This window comes from Rhamphochromis longiceps, linkage group LG18 (genome assembly GCF_057381845.1).
Source record: "Rhamphochromis longiceps isolate RC_006_pf linkage group LG18, R_longiceps_female_GT1.1, whole genome shotgun sequence".
NCBI lineage: Eukaryota > Metazoa > Chordata > Actinopteri > Cichliformes > Cichlidae > Rhamphochromis > Rhamphochromis longiceps.
In genome coordinates this window covers 18,094,294-18,112,092 of record NC_140574.1, presented here as the reverse complement: position 1 = coordinate 18,112,092, position 17,799 = coordinate 18,094,294, and the positions used below count along the sequence as shown (strand labels likewise).

Sequence of the window (17,799 nt, the reverse complement as noted above, 5' to 3'; positions counted from 1 at the left end):
ATATACAAAACACTTCACTTGTGGCGTTGCTGTAATTGCATCACACTATCTCTTAGTCAAGCATTCTTCAGATGTGAAAAATGCTACTCTAGCAGCTGTGCAACTTCCACAAATCTCTCAATCTTCTTGATCGGTTTATTTTATTTTAGCCTAATCAACCTTTCCCACAACCTGCCTTATTCCACACAACCAGAAAATGCTCCTTTTAAATTTATTGTGTCTCTTTTGTAAGAGTCATATAGCTGTCACTCTGCATCTGCTATGTTGGACCATGCAGTGAGACGGAGTTTGACTGGGAACCCTAGCACAACAGAGAAGATATGTACAGTGGGGCAAAAAAGTATTTAGTCAGCCACCGATTGTGCAAGTTCCCCCACCTAAAATGATGACAGAGGTCCGTAATTTGCACCAGAGGTACACTTCAACTGTGAGAGACAGAATGTGAAAAAAAAATCCATGAATTCACATGGTAGGATTTGTAAAGAATTTATTCGTAAATCAGGGTGGAAAATAAGTATTTGGTCAATAACAAAAATACAACTCAATACTTTGTAACATAACCTTTGTTGGCAATAACAGAGGTCAAACGTTTACTATAGGTCTTTACCAGGTTTGCACACACAGTAGCTGGTATTTTGGCCCAGTCCTCCATGCAGATCTTCTCGAGAGCAGTGATGTTTTGGGGCTGTCGCCGAGCAACACGGACTTTCAACTCCCGCCACAGATTTTCTATGGGGTTGAGGTCTGGAGACTGGCTAGGCCACTCCAGGACTTTCAAATGCTTCTTACGGAGCCACTCCTTTGTTGCCCGGGCGGTGTGTTTTGGATCATTGTCATGTTGGAAGACCCAGCCTCGTTTCATCTTCAAAGTTCTCACTGATGGAAGGAGGTTCTGGCTCAAAATCTCACGATACATGGCCCCATTCATTCTGTCCTTAACACGGATCAGTCGTCCTGTCCCCTTGGCAGAAAAACAGCCCCATAGCATGATGTTTCCACCCCCATGCTTCACAGCAGGTATGGTGTTCTTGGGATGCAACTCAGTATTCTTCTTCCTCCAAACACGACGAGTTGAGTTTATACCAAAAAGTTCTACTTTGGTTTCATCTGACCACATGACATTCTCCCAATCCTCTGCTGTATCATCCATGTGCTCTCTGGCAAACTTCAGACGGGCCTGGACATGCACTGGCTTCACCAGCGGAACACGTCTGGCACTGCGGGATTTGATTCCCTGCCGTTGTAGTGTGTTACTGATGGTGACCTTTGTTACTTTGGTCCCAGCTCTCTGCAGGTCATTCACCAGGTCCCCCCCGTGTGGTTCTGGGATCTTTGCTCACCGTTCTCATGATCATTGTGACCCCACGGGATGAGATCTTGCGTGGAGCCCCAGATCGTGGGAGATTATCAGTGGTCTTGTATGTCTTCCATTTTCTGATGATTGCTCCCACAGTTGATTTTTTCACACCAAGCTGCTTGCCTATTGTAGATTCACTCTTCCCAGTCTGGTGCAGGTCTACAATACTTTTCCTGGTGTCCTTCGAAAGCTCTTTGGTCTTGGACATGGCGGAGTTTGGAGTCTGACTGTTTGAGGCTGTGGACAGGTGTCTTTTATACAGATGATGAGTTCAAACAGGTGCCATTCATACAGGTAACGAGTGGGGGACAGAAAAGCTTCTTACAGAAGACGTTACAGGTCTGTGAGAGCCAGAGATTTTCCTTGTTTGAGGTGACCAAATACTTATTTTCCACCCTAATTTACGTATAAATTCTTTACAAATCCTACCATCTGAATTCATGGATTTTTTTTTTCACATTCTGTCTCTCACAGTTGAAGTGTACCTCTGGTGCAAATTACTGACCTCTGTCATCATTTTAAGTGGGGGAACTTGCACAATCGGTGGCTGACTAAATACTTTTTTGCCCCACTGTATCAGTCGCTCCACAGTCTTACAACAGTCAAAGACTAATGGATTTCCTGAATGATGCCTCAAAGGCACAAGGAAATAATATACACGGGTGGGTGGGAAGGAGCTGTATTCTATTAACTCCATTAGCATATACTAGCTAAATAAAGATGATTAAAACTTTCAGTCAAATTAAACAGGAAGATTGCAATCATCATAAGATTTTCTAGATCAAAATTATTGCACATGATGTTTCTCACTCTCCATGGTGCATATAATGAAACTAGCACATGGATGGATGAGAAATGGGGGATTAGTGTAATGTCTCCAGTGCAAACACAGCTGAACTTGGGATTTGACTCTGGCTTCCTGTTGAAAGCAGGATAAAACAAAGCAAGCCACAAACGAAGGTCATGTGGTTTACAATGCTGCATGTGATATGACTGAGTGTCAAGACTACAATGTTTCCTAAACTTTTAAATATGTGACACACTTGCGAAGGCAATGCATGTTTTCCACAAAATAAAATGATCCATTCTCTCTAACAACATGTTACTGCATGACCGTGTTCCTACTCTTCGAGCAGCTGTAGAGCAGTTTTGTCAATACAGAGTGGCTGCAGGGAAAATATCACGTGACAGGGGCCGAACATTATTAGAAATAAGGGCGGCAGTATGGCAACACAAAACCTGCACAAAGATCAAACATACAGCTGTCCAGCTAATCCCTGCGCAACCTGAGTGTATTACATCTTACAGTGCAGCAGGACTACAAAGATCTGTAGTATAAAAGGATAATCATAACGATGTTAGAAAGATACAAATCCTACTGAAACTGATTTGTTGTTTTTTTGCTAAGGAATGTGTTTTTAATAAGTATGGAATGAAATGGGAAACCCTGCACCATCATGGAAGGATTATTATATAATACTGTAAGACTGCTGTTTGGGTTTAACTGCCTCATTTTTATATGTAAATGAGGAACTAGTAATCTTTATTCTAATGACAGACTGAAGCAAGTTAACTGAGAAGATTCTCTGTTTACAGTTAATGCAAATGGATCAACATCAATGATTGCGTTATCCACCTCCAGTCCTGGCCCTGGGGATTTATGATGAACCCAACTACCTCTAGGGTTAGTTTTCTATCAAGCTATAAAGACTCTAAATATAATGTTTGATATATTATTGGCAAACACTAGACCTCCCAGAAAGGAGAAGGAACACATCAAATTACAGCATGTTTATGACAACTTTATTCACTTTACTACCATTTAGATTGCAATAAAGTTAAGCCAAAGTTAAGTTATATTAGATCAAATACGAAAAAGTATTGAATGCGATTAAAGTGGAAAACATCTAACAGTAATCTGTGTGCATATTTTATGCTGTAGGTTATGTAGAATGTGCGCTACGTCTTATAGCGCCTCTGCAAAAAACTAAAATTTCCTCTCTTGATCAGAATAGCTACTTCAACGAGGAAGTGTATAACTAATTTTTATGCACTTGTGTGTTCACTGGAACCAGGGGAACAAATGTTATCTTGGTCTCTGACTAGAGATGATTCATTAAAATGGTTCTGGAATGTTGCAATGAAGCTTTTGAGATGATCCCATTTTATTTACAAATGACTAGCTCAACTATTCAATAATTACTCTTCTTGTTTTGTTTGACTCTCCGTTTTGCAGTCTGTTTAATGATGACAAATATAACAAAAAAAAAGAATGTAAAAAAGAGAGCGAGAGGGGAGGAAAAAACATAAAAAAATAAATATGATGACTCCAAAACTCTCCAACCACTCTACTGAGGATGATTAAACCACAAACTTGTTGAAAACGATGACTAAATGTCAGGTTAATTTAAATTTGATGGGTTCAAGTCTACCCCTTTGCCTCTTTCCATCTCACCCCTTTGTACTGGGAGCAGACAAAAACAGTCCCACCATTCTGGGTGTGCTGTAAAGCTTTTCAAGGTACGCAGCGTGGATTAAATTAGAATGACAAGGATGCTGAGGGCCCCGTCCTTCATCATCTCGTCCTTGCTCCCTCTCTCTCATTTGTCCTTTTTCCCTTGCCTCTGCACTGGTCAATTACTGTAGCCAAAGAGGCTCTTAAGGATCCACCGCTGAGCCGAGAACGTTCATCAACTGCATCGCCAATTACTAGGACGCAGCACAGCACAACATATTCACAAACTATTACTTTACCGTTCAGATTGAAGGTCACATTAAGAGAGATGATTTATCTCCAGAAATATTACAGTGTCTACAGACTCTTCCTGCAGTGATGGGAAAGTGTAGTGAAGACAACCACTTTTGTCCTTATTAGATTATTGATTAGAAGTAACAAAGATTAAAGGAGGAAAAAAATGGTGGTTCACGTAAATGAAAATGAAAGAGTTCAATTTAGAGCTAAGCAGGTTGGTAGTTTGTAAGTAATGAGAATTTATGCCCGCATAGGCATTCAGTTTAATAGATGTTAATAGGTTAGTGCAACATAATTACTCTTCTTTCAGCTGATCACTATCCTCGGCTACAGGCAAGTATTAAAGTGGAATACCTTCAATTCAATTCAATTTTATTTATATAGCGCCAAATCACAACAACAGTTGCCTCAAGGTGCTTTATATTGTACAGTAGATCGTACAATAATAGATACAGAGAAAAACCCAACAATCATATGACCCCCTATGGGCAAGCACTTTGGAGACAGTGGGAAGGAAAAACTTCCTTTTAACAGGAAGAAACCACCGGCAAATCTGCTGCGACCAATTGGGATGAGAGAAGGAAAACAGGATAAAGACATAATGTGGAAGAGAGAAAGATTTATAACAGATATGATTCAATGCAGAGAGGTCTATTAACACATAGTAAGTGAGAAAGGTGACTAGAAAGGAAAAACTCAACGCATCATGGGAATCCCCCGGCAGCCTACGTCTATTGCAGCATAACTAAGGGAGATTCAGGGTCACCTGGTCCAGCCCTAACTATATGCTTTATCACATAGGAAAGTTTTAAGCCTAATCTTAAAAGTAGAGATAGTGTTTGTCTCCCGAATCCAAACTGGAAACTGGTTCCACAGAAGAGGGGCCTGAAAACTGAAGGCTCTGACACCCACTCTACTTTTAAATACTCTAGGAACAACAAGTAGGCCTGCAGTGCGAGAGCGAAGTGCTCTAATAGGGTGGTATGGTACTACAAGGTCATTAAGATAAGATGGGGCCTGATTATTTAAGACCTTGTATGTGAGGAGCAGGATTTTGAATTCAATTCTGGATTTAACAGGAAGCCAATGAAGGGAAGCCAAAACAGGAGAAATCTGCTCTCTCTTTCGGGTCCCTGTCAGTACCTCTTGCAATTTGGATTAACCGAAGGCTTTTCAGGGAATAATTTTTTATTTATTTATTTTTTTTTTTGGGGGGGGGGCAAGCATGTAAGCTTGTTAGTAAAAACAGTGACAGTGTCGCAAAGAGGGAACAGATAGACAGAGACACCGAAGCAAACATGTATTTGTATGACGTATATAGACTTAATACACCTGATTCGCACAGTATCAACAAGGAACTCTGATCATGATGTGTAAACAAACTGGCTCTTACTTCCTCTGCAAGCAGCCAAACCGAAAACAAACCAGTTTAACTAAACCACCAAGACCAACAAGTAACCAATATGTTATTTAGGAATGAACAGAGGAGTGAAAGGGAAGATTTTGATTTGTTAACAAGCAGTTCTTGCATTGGACACTGTGAATAACTGTTGAGTGATCTACTGCTTTTTTACATTAATGTTTTTACTTTATCATTATTAAAAAACAAAAACAAGTACTATGAATACACTGGTTTTCATATGCAGTAAGCATTTGCATGAGCAGTTAAGTAATTTGGCACCTAGTAAAAGTTCAAATCCAGGTACACACTGTAAACAAATTATCTTTGTAGCACATTTAATTAAGTATGGTGATGGCACTGGGTCGTGCCCTTAACATGATTTACAGAAGTTTAATTACAGTCCAGCCAAAAAGCGCTTTTAATCAGCAGACTCTTTTCAAGGCAACATTCTTATAAAATTATGAGCTCTTTCAGAAAGCTGTTAGCTTAAACCTATTTCCATTAACATTACTTAGCTACAGTCACATGAAAAAGAAAGTACTCCAGAAAGGACTACACAGTCATGTGAAAAATCAAGTACACCCTTACTGCTTCCATAGGAATTAAGAGGGTACGCAGCAAGCAGCCAGATGCTGCTAATCAAGCCCACTTGATTAACTCATCATTAATAAGTGTGACCACTTCAATGAAAGCAGAGGTTTGGGCAGTTCGCTGGTATGGGGTATTCAGATAAGTGTTAACACAACCACAGTCTTTCCTGGAAATGTACCCGAAGACTGTGCACTGCTCAGAAACCTGCAAAAGGTCTGTAGAACCTGAGCTACATACCAGATTATACAGATTTAGAATCTGTAGAACACTGAGAAAAAGAGTGAATCAGTATAGGTTAGGCTCAGCCTAGTTTTTAAAGTTGCATCTGAACAAACCATAAAATGTCTGGAATAATGTCCTTTGGACAGATGAGACTAAAGACGCCAGTGTTTGGCCATGACGCACAGTGCCATGTTTGGTGAAAAGCAAACAAAAGATATCAGACCTCAAGACCTCATACTGACTGTCAAGCACGGAGGTGGAGGGGTGATGAATTGGCATTTTCTTTGCAGCCACAGGACATGTGCACCCTGCAGTCATTAGGCTGACCATGAACTCTTCTGTTTACCAAAGTAATCTAGAGTCAAATGCCTGACATCTAAACCTTGACCAAAAGGGAACAGGACAACGCTCCTCATTTACTAGTATGTGTGTGGAAACATTCTTACCCTTAGCCAAAAATACGTGCGTACAAAATAAATTACTGTCAGATTTATGAAGCATGCGCACCAACCTATTTTCTTTCTTATGTGTATGGTAGTAAATCAGAATCATTCCAGACCAACAGCCTGGTGCAATCTGCATACCAACTGCCACACTCAAATTTCTCTATAAGGAAGGTGTTTAGGAAGGCAGAAAAGGCACAGCGTTCCAGAGAGTCATCACTCCCATGGAAAAAAAAAAGTGAGCCTCAGGCTTAAATATTGGTCTTTGAAATGACTTTTGGCCTAAGACATTCAATTTGGCCTAAGTGGGGGCATCAAATAAGAAAATAAATAAATAAATCAGCAGTCACTTAGTCAAAAAATTAGACTAACTGATGACATCCAACAATGGTAGAAGTCACTGTTGATAAGATGATATAGGAGAATAATGTAATATATTTAAACCAAAGGATTAAAGCCTGTTTTTTTAAATGGTGGAGTCCAAGTATTTTGTGGCTTATGGTGTTTGTGAAAATTATAAATAATGACCAAAAGCTAGCAATCATATTATTAGTATTAGTAGCATTAATATTAGTAACAATAGTAGCAGTAGTAGTAATAGTATTCAACCTGAATTTATTCTAATTTACCTACTACTAGTACTAACAAATAAACTCGGGTAAGAAAATTTTGGTAAATCACAGATTTATGTGTGACACTTTTGTATGTGCAAATTGTGCACAGATTTTTGTGTAAGTACTTTTAGTGAATGAGGGCCTAAGGTCCCAAGCACAGCCTAAAATCTGCAGATTTTCTACAAAAAAAAAAAAAAAAAAAAAAAAGAATTAAGGTGTTGCAATCAATGGCCCACTCAAGTCCAGGCCTCATCCTGCAAGAAATGTTGTGGCAGAACGTCAGGAGAGCTGTGCATAATTGAATGCCTACAAACCTCAAAGAAATGAAGCAATACAGTGAGCCAAAATTCCTCCACAAGCAAGTGAGGGACTGATTAAGTCAAGCAGAAATCCATTACTTCAAGTTATTGCTCCTAAAGGTGGCCGTACAAGATACTGATTCATGACGTGTACTTAGTTCTTTATGACTGTGTATAACCATCATATGAATATTTAAACAGCTGTATGAAGTTGGACTTGTGAAAAAGAGCAACTTGGAGGTTGAAATTTTCAAATAACACAACAGAGTGTAAGTTAGCCAACTAACAAGCTACCTACAGGTAAGATTTTCTAACAATGTGTTTATATATCAGTCTACATTTAATCATAGATTATTATTAATGTCTGGCTCTCTTTCACAGCGTGCCTTTTGTCCTGTCTTTGTTCCTTCACCTCCAACTGGCAGGCAGCTGAGTGCATCTCCCTAACCCTGTTTCTGCAGGGAGAAATTTCTCTCCTGAGATTTCTTTCCACTAAAAGAGTTTCTCCTTCCCACTGTCGCCAAAGCGCTTGCTGATAGGGGGTCATCTGATTGTTGGGGTTTCTCTGCTCTCTCTGTATTATTGTAGGGTCTTTACTTGACACTGTAAAGCTTGGGGTGACTTCTGTGGCGATTTTGCGCTATATAAATAAAACCCGAATTGAATTGAAAAGCTGCCGTTTCATGTAACAAAACTGTTATTGTGTTTTTCTAGGAAACCTTCCATTGTTTTCTTTCATGTAATGAACAAACAACCTTAGCAACTACCTGAGGATATAAGGTGTTTGACAAAGGAACCCAAGGGACTTTTAGTAGGGAGTAACTGAATTACTTACTAAGGACGTAGAGAGAAAGGGTGATTCCTGCCAGGCAGAAGCCCTCAAAGAAACGCAATGTGCTGAACATGGGGGCGTTCCTAGAAAAGGCCACAGTAAAACCAAACACCAACATGAACAGTACTGATATGATCAGCACTGGGTGGCGGCCAAACCTACAAAATAAGGTAAGAGCAAAAATGACACTTGTAATAAGCATAAAACACCTTTAAGGTTTGCATGATCTTTCAATTAAGGATGGTGTGAAAGTCTTACCAGTCTGCTAATATTCCAAACACCAGATATCCAAAGATGGATCCAACCAACAGAGAAAACTTTGCAATATGGACTTTCCATGCTGACTCACCAATCAGACTCCACTGTAGAGACAAATAAACAGGTATTAGTTTCAAGAAAATGATGCTGTGTAGATAATGTAGAGGACAAAGATCAATATTATTTTTTGAGTATGCTGCATTTTTATCTCTTGATTAACATTCACCTCCAAGTTTGTCTAATTCATTGACAAATATCATCACTCATAACGCTTTGATATGTAAGAAGGATATACCCTGCAACAGAAGAGCTTCTTGGTATTTAGTCTATAGCAACACTGACACAATATCAACATTTTTTTTTTTCTGTTATTTAATCCCGACAAGACACCAATGCTCCAAAACAGAGCATCTTGCCAAACATGATATTTCGCTATAGTTCACTTATGATTACTTATTTAAGCACAAATTCTTCAATTACATTCTGCCTGGTTCAAAAGCAATGCAATATATATATGATGAATTACACATTAGGCGTTTTCCTTTATTAGTTGGAGAACCTTACTTAAGTCGATAATCAAGGTTAACTCCACATAAGCAAACACTTTCTTATTACATCATTTATTTTTGTTTCTATGTAGGCTGTCAAGATGGTGACCTATAATACAGTAACTCTACTTTTACTTTGTGACTGAATCCCTGCAAAAAAAAAAAAAAAAAAGGGAAAAAAAAGTGATTCCTAGAATATGACAACGATGTGGTGTAGACTTGTCTCTGCATGTAGGTACACCCTGTTTTTTTCTCTCCAGCAAGAGGTTGTGACAAGCAGACTCAACACGCACGTTTTAGATTTGAACTTACAGCTTTGACTATCACTGGCATTGTAATGATTATGCATCTGAGGAAGGGGTAAAAGTTGGCACGTTTACAAAAAATGTACTAATGTGTGTGTAAGCATATGTGGAAATGCGGTATATAAAGGCAAAAACTGAATTTGTATAATCTATGAAAAGTTATTATTTAGTCTGCCCATCTTTATTCTTTAACAGCGTTTATTCAAAAGCCTGAACTCTCTTAAGTGTGATTTAGAGATACAATGTAGATTTTTTTTTTTTTGTGTGTGTAACTTGTGTTGTAACCAGAAACCCCTTTTAACCTTTCACCTTAACCTTCCAAGCCATTCAGTCATTGTGGGCTGTGTCATCCCGACGTGTAGTTATACTTTTCAGGAGCTGCATGTCAGGTCACATGGAAGGTTAGGTTGTAGGGTTAAAAGGAGTTTCCAGTTACCTTAGGCATGCTTTCTTGTAAATTCTTTTAAGCAGTCTTCAGGAGTCCCCAGGCTGCTTGAAGTACATTCAAATGGACGTGGGCTGCCTTTTGTTTCCTTTTCTGTGATGATAATTTGCAACCGCTTCAATAATGTTGAGGTTCTGGGAGGTCAATCCATGAGTGGAAGTGTTACATTGTATGCTTTTCTGTACAAGTTTTGACAAGATCCCCAACACCACTGGCTGAAATACAGCCCCACTTCTTGTGTAATTTGGCATATCACAGCCTTTTCCCCCCAGTTTTGCTTCTTTAAGAATGGCTTCTTGATAGCCACTGAGACCATTTATAATAAAGCATTAGTGAAGAGTATATGGCCCAGCTGAAGGATTAGATGTATCTCCCAGGTCCTGTGTCAGGTCTTAGCAGTTTTTATTTTTTAGATCTCTGAAGGACATTACTTTAAGATCATCTGCTGTAGCAGTAGTAGTTTGGATGGGGGGGAGGGGCTTTTTTCAAATTTACATAAAGGTTGGCTCAGGCAAGTCTATGTATGTAGTAAGTCTACCATACGCTCAAGTACAAAGTGAAATTAGCAAAAGGCTTTTTGTTTCTTTTACTTTTGTATTTGGGTTGTTTCTGAAGGGTCATAACCTATCGTAAACTCTACCATAGTGACGTGCTCAAAATGGAATGCCCCAGGAATTACACAGAGCCACCAAGCAGTCACATGACTCACACATGCCACTCATGCATGGTTTCAGTATCGATGTCAGACACAGAAAAACGCAGAGGAGAAAACAAGTTTCTTTTGCGCAACCACAAGACAGCAAAGACTATAAAAAACAGAAACTGGAAGCTGGAGAGACTACCAAAATAAAACTCGCATTTCAATCTACAGTAAAACACACTATGACGACATGTATCAGCAGAGCTGGAAGACTGGTGACTGAGCAGAACTGACATATGTAGGCGACCACAGACAGATGACCAGTGTTATAAAACACGAACATCAGCATTCCCCAAATCACACGCTACAGACAAAGCAGCAATGTCTTACGTGTGTTAAAGGCATTTAAACTGTCTGTGGCTTCATTTAGATTGCTTGGCATCATTAATGTGCTTTATTTCAAAGCCTTCATTAACTTTAACGGTAATTAAAAGTTTTGGAAAAGAGAATCCTACAAATTACAAAAAGCGGGGTTACATACTTTGCTCAATGCTTTTAATATACCAGGCTGTTTTATGCAACCTTTATAAAAGTGACCAAACCAGTCTAGAATATGAATTTTAGTTAAAAAATAAAATTAAAAAATTAAAAAATGGAATTTACAAAAAGAATATAACTTACTAGTCAGGAAATGGACTGACTAATAAATAAGCTCACCCTGCTGTCTGCTCATATTTTTACTTTAACCATTGCCTTCATTTGGACAAAGTCAGCCTAAAAATGAAACAGGGATCATTTTTAAAGGTTGGTAATAGAGCAGCACTCAACATGAGGAAGTAACCACTCCAGACAGAGTTACACAACAACCACTTGGATCATTTCAATATAACAAATTATCTTTATTTATAGAGCATTTTTCTAAAGACTCAGTGCAAGTACACACAAGGCAACAAATTTATAGGAGCATATAAAAACATTCATAATGTATCTGTAGATTTAATGTAAAGAAGAAGAAAAAAAAGCTCACACACTGTGGAATTCCTATTTTGCCCATTTATTTTGCATGTGAATTAAAAAAAAAAAAACCTGCTGAATGTCAAAAATATCTGCATTTTAACACGCTTTAACAGAAGCAGGAAAACACGGGTGTAATTTGCATGATGGCTTCTGTCACTTATCAGTTGTATTACATGCTTGTTCCCAGGGAGAGTCAGCTAACATGTCTCTTTGAATTGTTGGACCGTATTATCGGCCTTCCTTTCATAAAGTATGTGTCCCTGTATCCTGTGTTCATAAAGGACCTTTCTACAGTAGAAGGCTTGACCAGCTGTTATTAAGGTTACTTCTAGATCATTTAACTCTGTTTCGAACTTTGACTAAAACCTTGCTCTTTATCTGTGCAACAGCCATTACTGGGCATACGGTTTTTAGAAAAGCCAGGGAGACATGGGATGACAAATATTTAAGCCATAACAGAAAAATAGCATCTTTAAAATTTAGATTCATCATCACCTTGAGTCAGATCCATGCTTTTTGTCAGGTTTGATTTGTCACTTGTTTCCTTGCTATTGTCTTGCTCATTTTGTGAGTAATGAATAGAAGTCAGTGAGAGAGACTGCTTCTGTACACATGAATCACTTAGCTGAGATAAGATGCAAACCATGAAAGGGCTAAGATCAAATCAGTCAAAATCTCAAGGAAATCTGTTGATCTCTTACAAAAGAACGACCACCAGTGATCAGTCTAGACCATCGAGTCCACTGAGATGAAGATGCTCAACCACAGCTGCACATTTTTGCACTCGCTGAACTACACAGTGGTGGGTGGGGGTTTCAAAGGAGAGGGAGCAGGACACAGAGGAGGGAGGGGGGGAGAGAGAGATGAAGGCAAGCACAGGGGGAAGGAGGCATAATTGTACAATGTAACCACAGAACATACAAAGATATGGAGGGAGAAGCAAAAAAATAAAGCAGGGAACACATTTATGCAAAAGATAACTGGATAGAAAGAGACAGAGAGAGAGAGAGAGACAGAGAGAGGGAAAGAAATGCTCAAAAGCAGTTGTGAGGAGACAGCAGAAAACACAGGGAGAGACTGCTGCATAGTTACTGCCTAGCAACAGACCATCACTGAGGTTATCTGACTCTGTCTGCTTCCAAGTGCAAGTTTTACCACCGCTGGAGGGGTGAAACCCTATATTGTGGTGGTAGCTGGGTGAGGATATAACAAACTATTGTATAAGGAGGGTGAGTTCTTGGAAAAACATAGACCTATAGTATGCGTCCCATAACACACTGAAAATATGGGGTAAAAGAAGTCAAAAAAGGGAACATTACACATGTGATGCTGGATCTGCAGCCTTAGGGACTGAACCTGATGTCACATTATCAGTGTGAACATGTTTCAGATGCAGGCTATGCTAAACATTACATAAGATACCATACCATGTTTGACAAGTTGGCTGATGGCAGTGTTATTTTACTGTGATCAACAGTGACAGCTTGTGAAACAACAAACCTTTGCCTGACCATGTATTATTCATGCCCTCCTGTTGTTGATAGTTAGCACAACTACATATATCTGTCAACAGTCAGACTTCATATGTATTGAAAAGCCATTACTCCTATTACCCAAATTCCATCACACCATCCATAGAAAACACAAACTTAAACCATAGCAAAGGGTCACAGCTTTCACCCCTCCCTGTTCCAAAACAGCACTTATCAGAAAAGAGCGGCACAGCACACATTCTTGTCACACACACACAGCGCCTCAGCAGAGTTTTATCATCTGGTCACACAAGCATCTTTCCTCCCAGCTGACACTGTGAGAGGCTGTCATTGTGTGCTGACTGGGTATCTGCAGCGGGGTCGTCGCCTTTCGACAGCCGAGGCTATTTCAAAGTGTCCCGCACTGATCCAGAGTCTGTGGAAGGAGCCAACCAGCTGGGTAAACAGCATGAAGGGACACAGAGCAGAGGGGCCTGCATGGGTGTTCAGCTACAGTATCATCTTTCAGATCTATGGGTGTGCAGCCTCGAGTTAGAGATACCGTGTCTGGGTGTACCCACCAAGGCTTTTAAAACATAGCGTCCTTATCACATTCATAAGAACCTAACCTACACTACGAGGAGAACAACATGAAGATGGCACAGTTGTATGAGTGCAGTACGGGCACAGCTAAACAGTTGTTTGATTGGTTAATCAATCCGTCTGCTCCTAACAGTTATTCTAATGTTCTCAATTATATTTCTCAATTATTAAATAAAGCGCGGGGCTCCAATTAACTAACTGATTAACTGGCTAACCATTTCAGCTCAGCAATTAGCAGTTCTTTATTTAATCATTTAGGTCATTTATTATTTAAAAATGCCATTTCTTGTTGATTTCAGTGCGAGGAATACACAACTGGTTTACAATGCAATGCAGTGCAATTTAGAGACACATCAGGAGATACTTCATCTTTTTTTTTGTTTTGTTTTAAGTTTTTGACAATGAAAAAGTAATTCTTTTTTAAAGTGTCATGATAGTCCAATTCCCAAGAGGAGAATCCATCATGTAAATATTACATCATCATCAGTCCTTTACTGCCCGGTGCATCCGATTATCATACAACAACCAAATTGATAAAGCATGAGTTAGAGAGGTTAATCTGTCATTTGAAGAGGTTCTCAGGCCACTATTTCAGGCAGTATGTGCAGCTGCTGCCCATCCCAAAGCAAGATGAGTAGGGTAGGTTGCACAGAGACTGTGTCTGAGTAATGGTATATTCTGATTTCAAAGGCTCGGTTCAATTAAGAAGGACCCTGAGGAGAGCTTTGACTCAATTAGGATGGGTCTCCACATTAACCACTTTGGATCTTTCAACGCTGTCTTCTTTCTGTGTCACCCTGAGAAAGCACTGTGTGAGCAGTGGCACCTCATCACGTGTCAAGTTCGGAAAAATGGCACAGAGTTTGAATATCTACAAGTATTTAAGTGCCGACCTCGTGCAGAGCAGTGTGGGATTAGATTGTCTTCAGACAGTGTGTAAGAGACACTAAGGCGTTTCGTCAGAATTGGCACTCTGTTCTGCTTTTTAGGGATAGTGTGTCATGGATAGCTCAGACCCAGGCATGTGCAGTTTTTCTGTGGCAATCCAAACACAGGGATAAAAGCCAAGTCATCACTTCCTATTCGAGTGCTACATTCTATAGTTTGTGTTCTATGGTGGGGGAGCAAAAAAGGAGGCCTGGAAGACTGAGGGACAGTGTCAAAATAGAAAAAGAAAATGACAAGTACAAGCACAAGAGATATTTTTGCTTCAATTTCGGATTTTGACAGCGTGCCATTCGATTCAGCTTCTCCCCACCGTGACCTTGTCTGAATGTGGACAGCCAGGAGTTAGAGAAGACGAGCATTACCAGACACTTTTAGCAACTGTCCAGGCCCGTTACTGATCTGCAGAGGTGGTAGTGTCAACACAAATCTTAGCATGTACAAAATTGCAACGGCAGCGTGAGCAGAGAGCAATGACTGTTTTCAAATCATCAGCCTTCATATGGGAAACCTGTTTTCAGCTTTAGCCACAGGGAAACTGAAATGTTCTGATTATTAGTAATTTGCATCCACCCAGTCAAATTCTTTCACGTATGACTTTATATTCAGCTGCACTTGTGAGAATCCCCTAGTGCGTGAGAACAGTTTATCACGCTGGCCTTTTATGCAGCCCCGGCCCTCAAATTACCCTGTGGACAGCAAATGAAATCAAGATTTCAACTGCCCCAGCTCCCACAGCTAAATTAAAATGTCACAGCTGCATTTTATTTGCTTTATTGTAATAAGGGACATTATCAATGAAAAGCAGACACCACAATGGAGGCGAGCAGTGTGCAATACAGTGAAGCTTCCAAGCTCATCCTTTTTTTTTAAAAACCCTTAAAAAGGTACAGCTGCTGCCAGCTAGAATGTGACTTGCTGTGCTCTTCAACTGAGTGTGTGTGTGACAGCAATAGTGGACATTAAAGGTTTTAAACAAACTGATTATACAACATTTAGATTATTTCTAAGGTTTAATTGCACCTTGTTCTAAGAATTAATAAGTATTATTTTTTGCATATTTCCAATAATGAAAAAGGTCTGCTCTTCTTTTTTCTTGTACAAAAATAATAATGTTTGTATCCTCATATGCACATGCAGCATCTGCAGCTGGAGACAAGCAGACTGGCAAAAGGAGATATAAAATGTTCCTCCTGCAGCTTGCAGTCCAACTACAAAGACTGCAGGCACAGATGTTGGAATGCAAAGGCCTCAATCCTGAGTTACAAACAACCCGAAAGTGTCCAATATGAGAGCCATAAGATTATCTTACTGCTGTTTGGTTAGGACAGCAATTGGCCGAGTGATGTTTGATCAGGGATGGGGTTGCATTATTCTAGAGAGTACAGTGATGACCTTTGCTCCAAATCAAATGCTCCCTGTCTATTATATCCATTACGACAACCGACCGGCAAATTCCACTAGCCCTGGCAGTTTGCCCCATGTGCCAATGGTGGCTTGTTTCTGTGACAGGTCACCCATTGTGTCAGATGGTGCGATGACTCACTGTCAGCACCATGCATGCCCTCACCTGAATCCTACTACTTTTAGGTCCAACGTGAGCCAATTCGTGGCTGTGTAAATCCGCACTGGAGATGACGGTGCTAGACGCCCCAAAGTGGAGAGAAGACTGCAACAATGGAGGCATAACCACAACCACTACCGAGGTGCTTTCACAACACAATCAGACAGAATTTTAACCTGGCCGTTTAAGGCTAACTGTTTTGTTTTTTCACTGTAACTGCAGCGTTAATAAGCGCATCTTACTAATGTAATATCGACCCTATTATTAGGATGCATAACAAATTATACAAAGGACCCCCCACCCTATCCTCAAGATGGATAGCTTACCTTAGTAACCACATTTTCCTTAAGTCCTGTGTGCAGCTCGAATGTCAACTCATTGTTGTTACAAGACATTCTGGTCGTGATGTTGTTTGTGGAACTTCCATTGACATAAATTGGATCCGGTCGCTCACTAATGTTTTTTGGCCTGCCTAACAGCGAGGAATGAGCTCTACTATGGTTAGTCAGATTTGCCAAAGGCTGGATACAAGTGCTGTTTGGCTGGGCGAGGAGGAAATTATCAGAGAACTGACTGAATCCAATAAATAACGCCGGAATCCATGTCAGCACAATCAGCTGTTTCTGGTACTTCCCAAATCCACCTAGAAATGGCAGAACAGAGCTGTCGATGCGTGTCAGCAAATCCGGCGACGTGGTTTCGGGTGACACGAAGCCGTTCTCAGGTTGATGGTCCCCCGTTTCGAGCTGCACCACGGCCATCGCGGTTTCCCCTACAGATGCCTCCGTTGTGTAGCGAAGCCGGGGTTGCAGTGCTACCCCCTGTCGACTCCACAATGCGTCAATACCTCCAGTTCCGGCGGTGAAAGCCGTGCGCAGTCAATCACTGGAATGGAAATAAGACGCACCTCCTTATTATCAGGAAGCACTTCCCTCCGTCTGACACCAAAACCTGTGCGGGAGTGACTGCAGACACGCGTCCTGAAACAAAAGGCGGATTGCGATGAATTGGGAAACGACGACATAAACTATCCCACGCTTTTTTCTGTCGGCTGATTCTGTTTGTGTAGGTGAGCTGTAGCACCAGAGCGAAAGAATTGCTTCCTGGGAAAGCCACAGGTAACGCACCTGCCCATGTAGGATGTGGCTAATCACTTTAACCTAACGTGGCCACTTGTAACCAGTGGTAACTACCACTTTCTCTTGCAGTCAGACAATGAACCGTAATGTAATCACATAGGTTAAAATAGGCCCTGCATAAAGAAAAAAAAAGGAATTAGTACAAAGTTTGTCTGAGTGATGCTATATATTTTTGATAAACGGCCACATTGCTGTCTCGGTGTTCTTTGTAGCCTATTTATATATTTCTATAATTTAAGGATTGGGTATAATAAAGTAGTCTAAGCGTAAACCATAGATAAAAACCACATATTCTCAGATTTAAAACATCAACAACAGGTAAGATTATGTTCTGTAATGGGAAGGGGGAGG

At 40.2% G+C, this 17,799-nt stretch overlaps 1 protein-coding gene across 1 annotated transcript in view; it reads right to left on the bottom strand.

Moving 5' to 3' along the window:
- LOC146648071 (solute carrier family 22 member 23-like) overlaps positions 1-17,559 on the bottom strand; it is a 39,719-nt gene extending 22,160 nt beyond the window's left edge. Inside the window, exons 1-3 of the mRNA XM_085389282.1 lie at positions 16,636-17,559; positions 8,771-8,874; positions 8,516-8,670 (exon numbers count right to left, since the gene is read on the bottom strand). Coding sequence (XP_085245408.1) covers positions 8,516-8,670; positions 8,771-8,874; positions 16,636-17,070 — 694 coding nt within the window. The 5' untranslated portion in view covers positions 17,071-17,559. The remainder of the gene's footprint in view (positions 1-8,515; positions 8,671-8,770; positions 8,875-16,635) is intronic.
- Between the last annotated feature and the right edge of the window lie 240 nt (positions 17,560-17,799).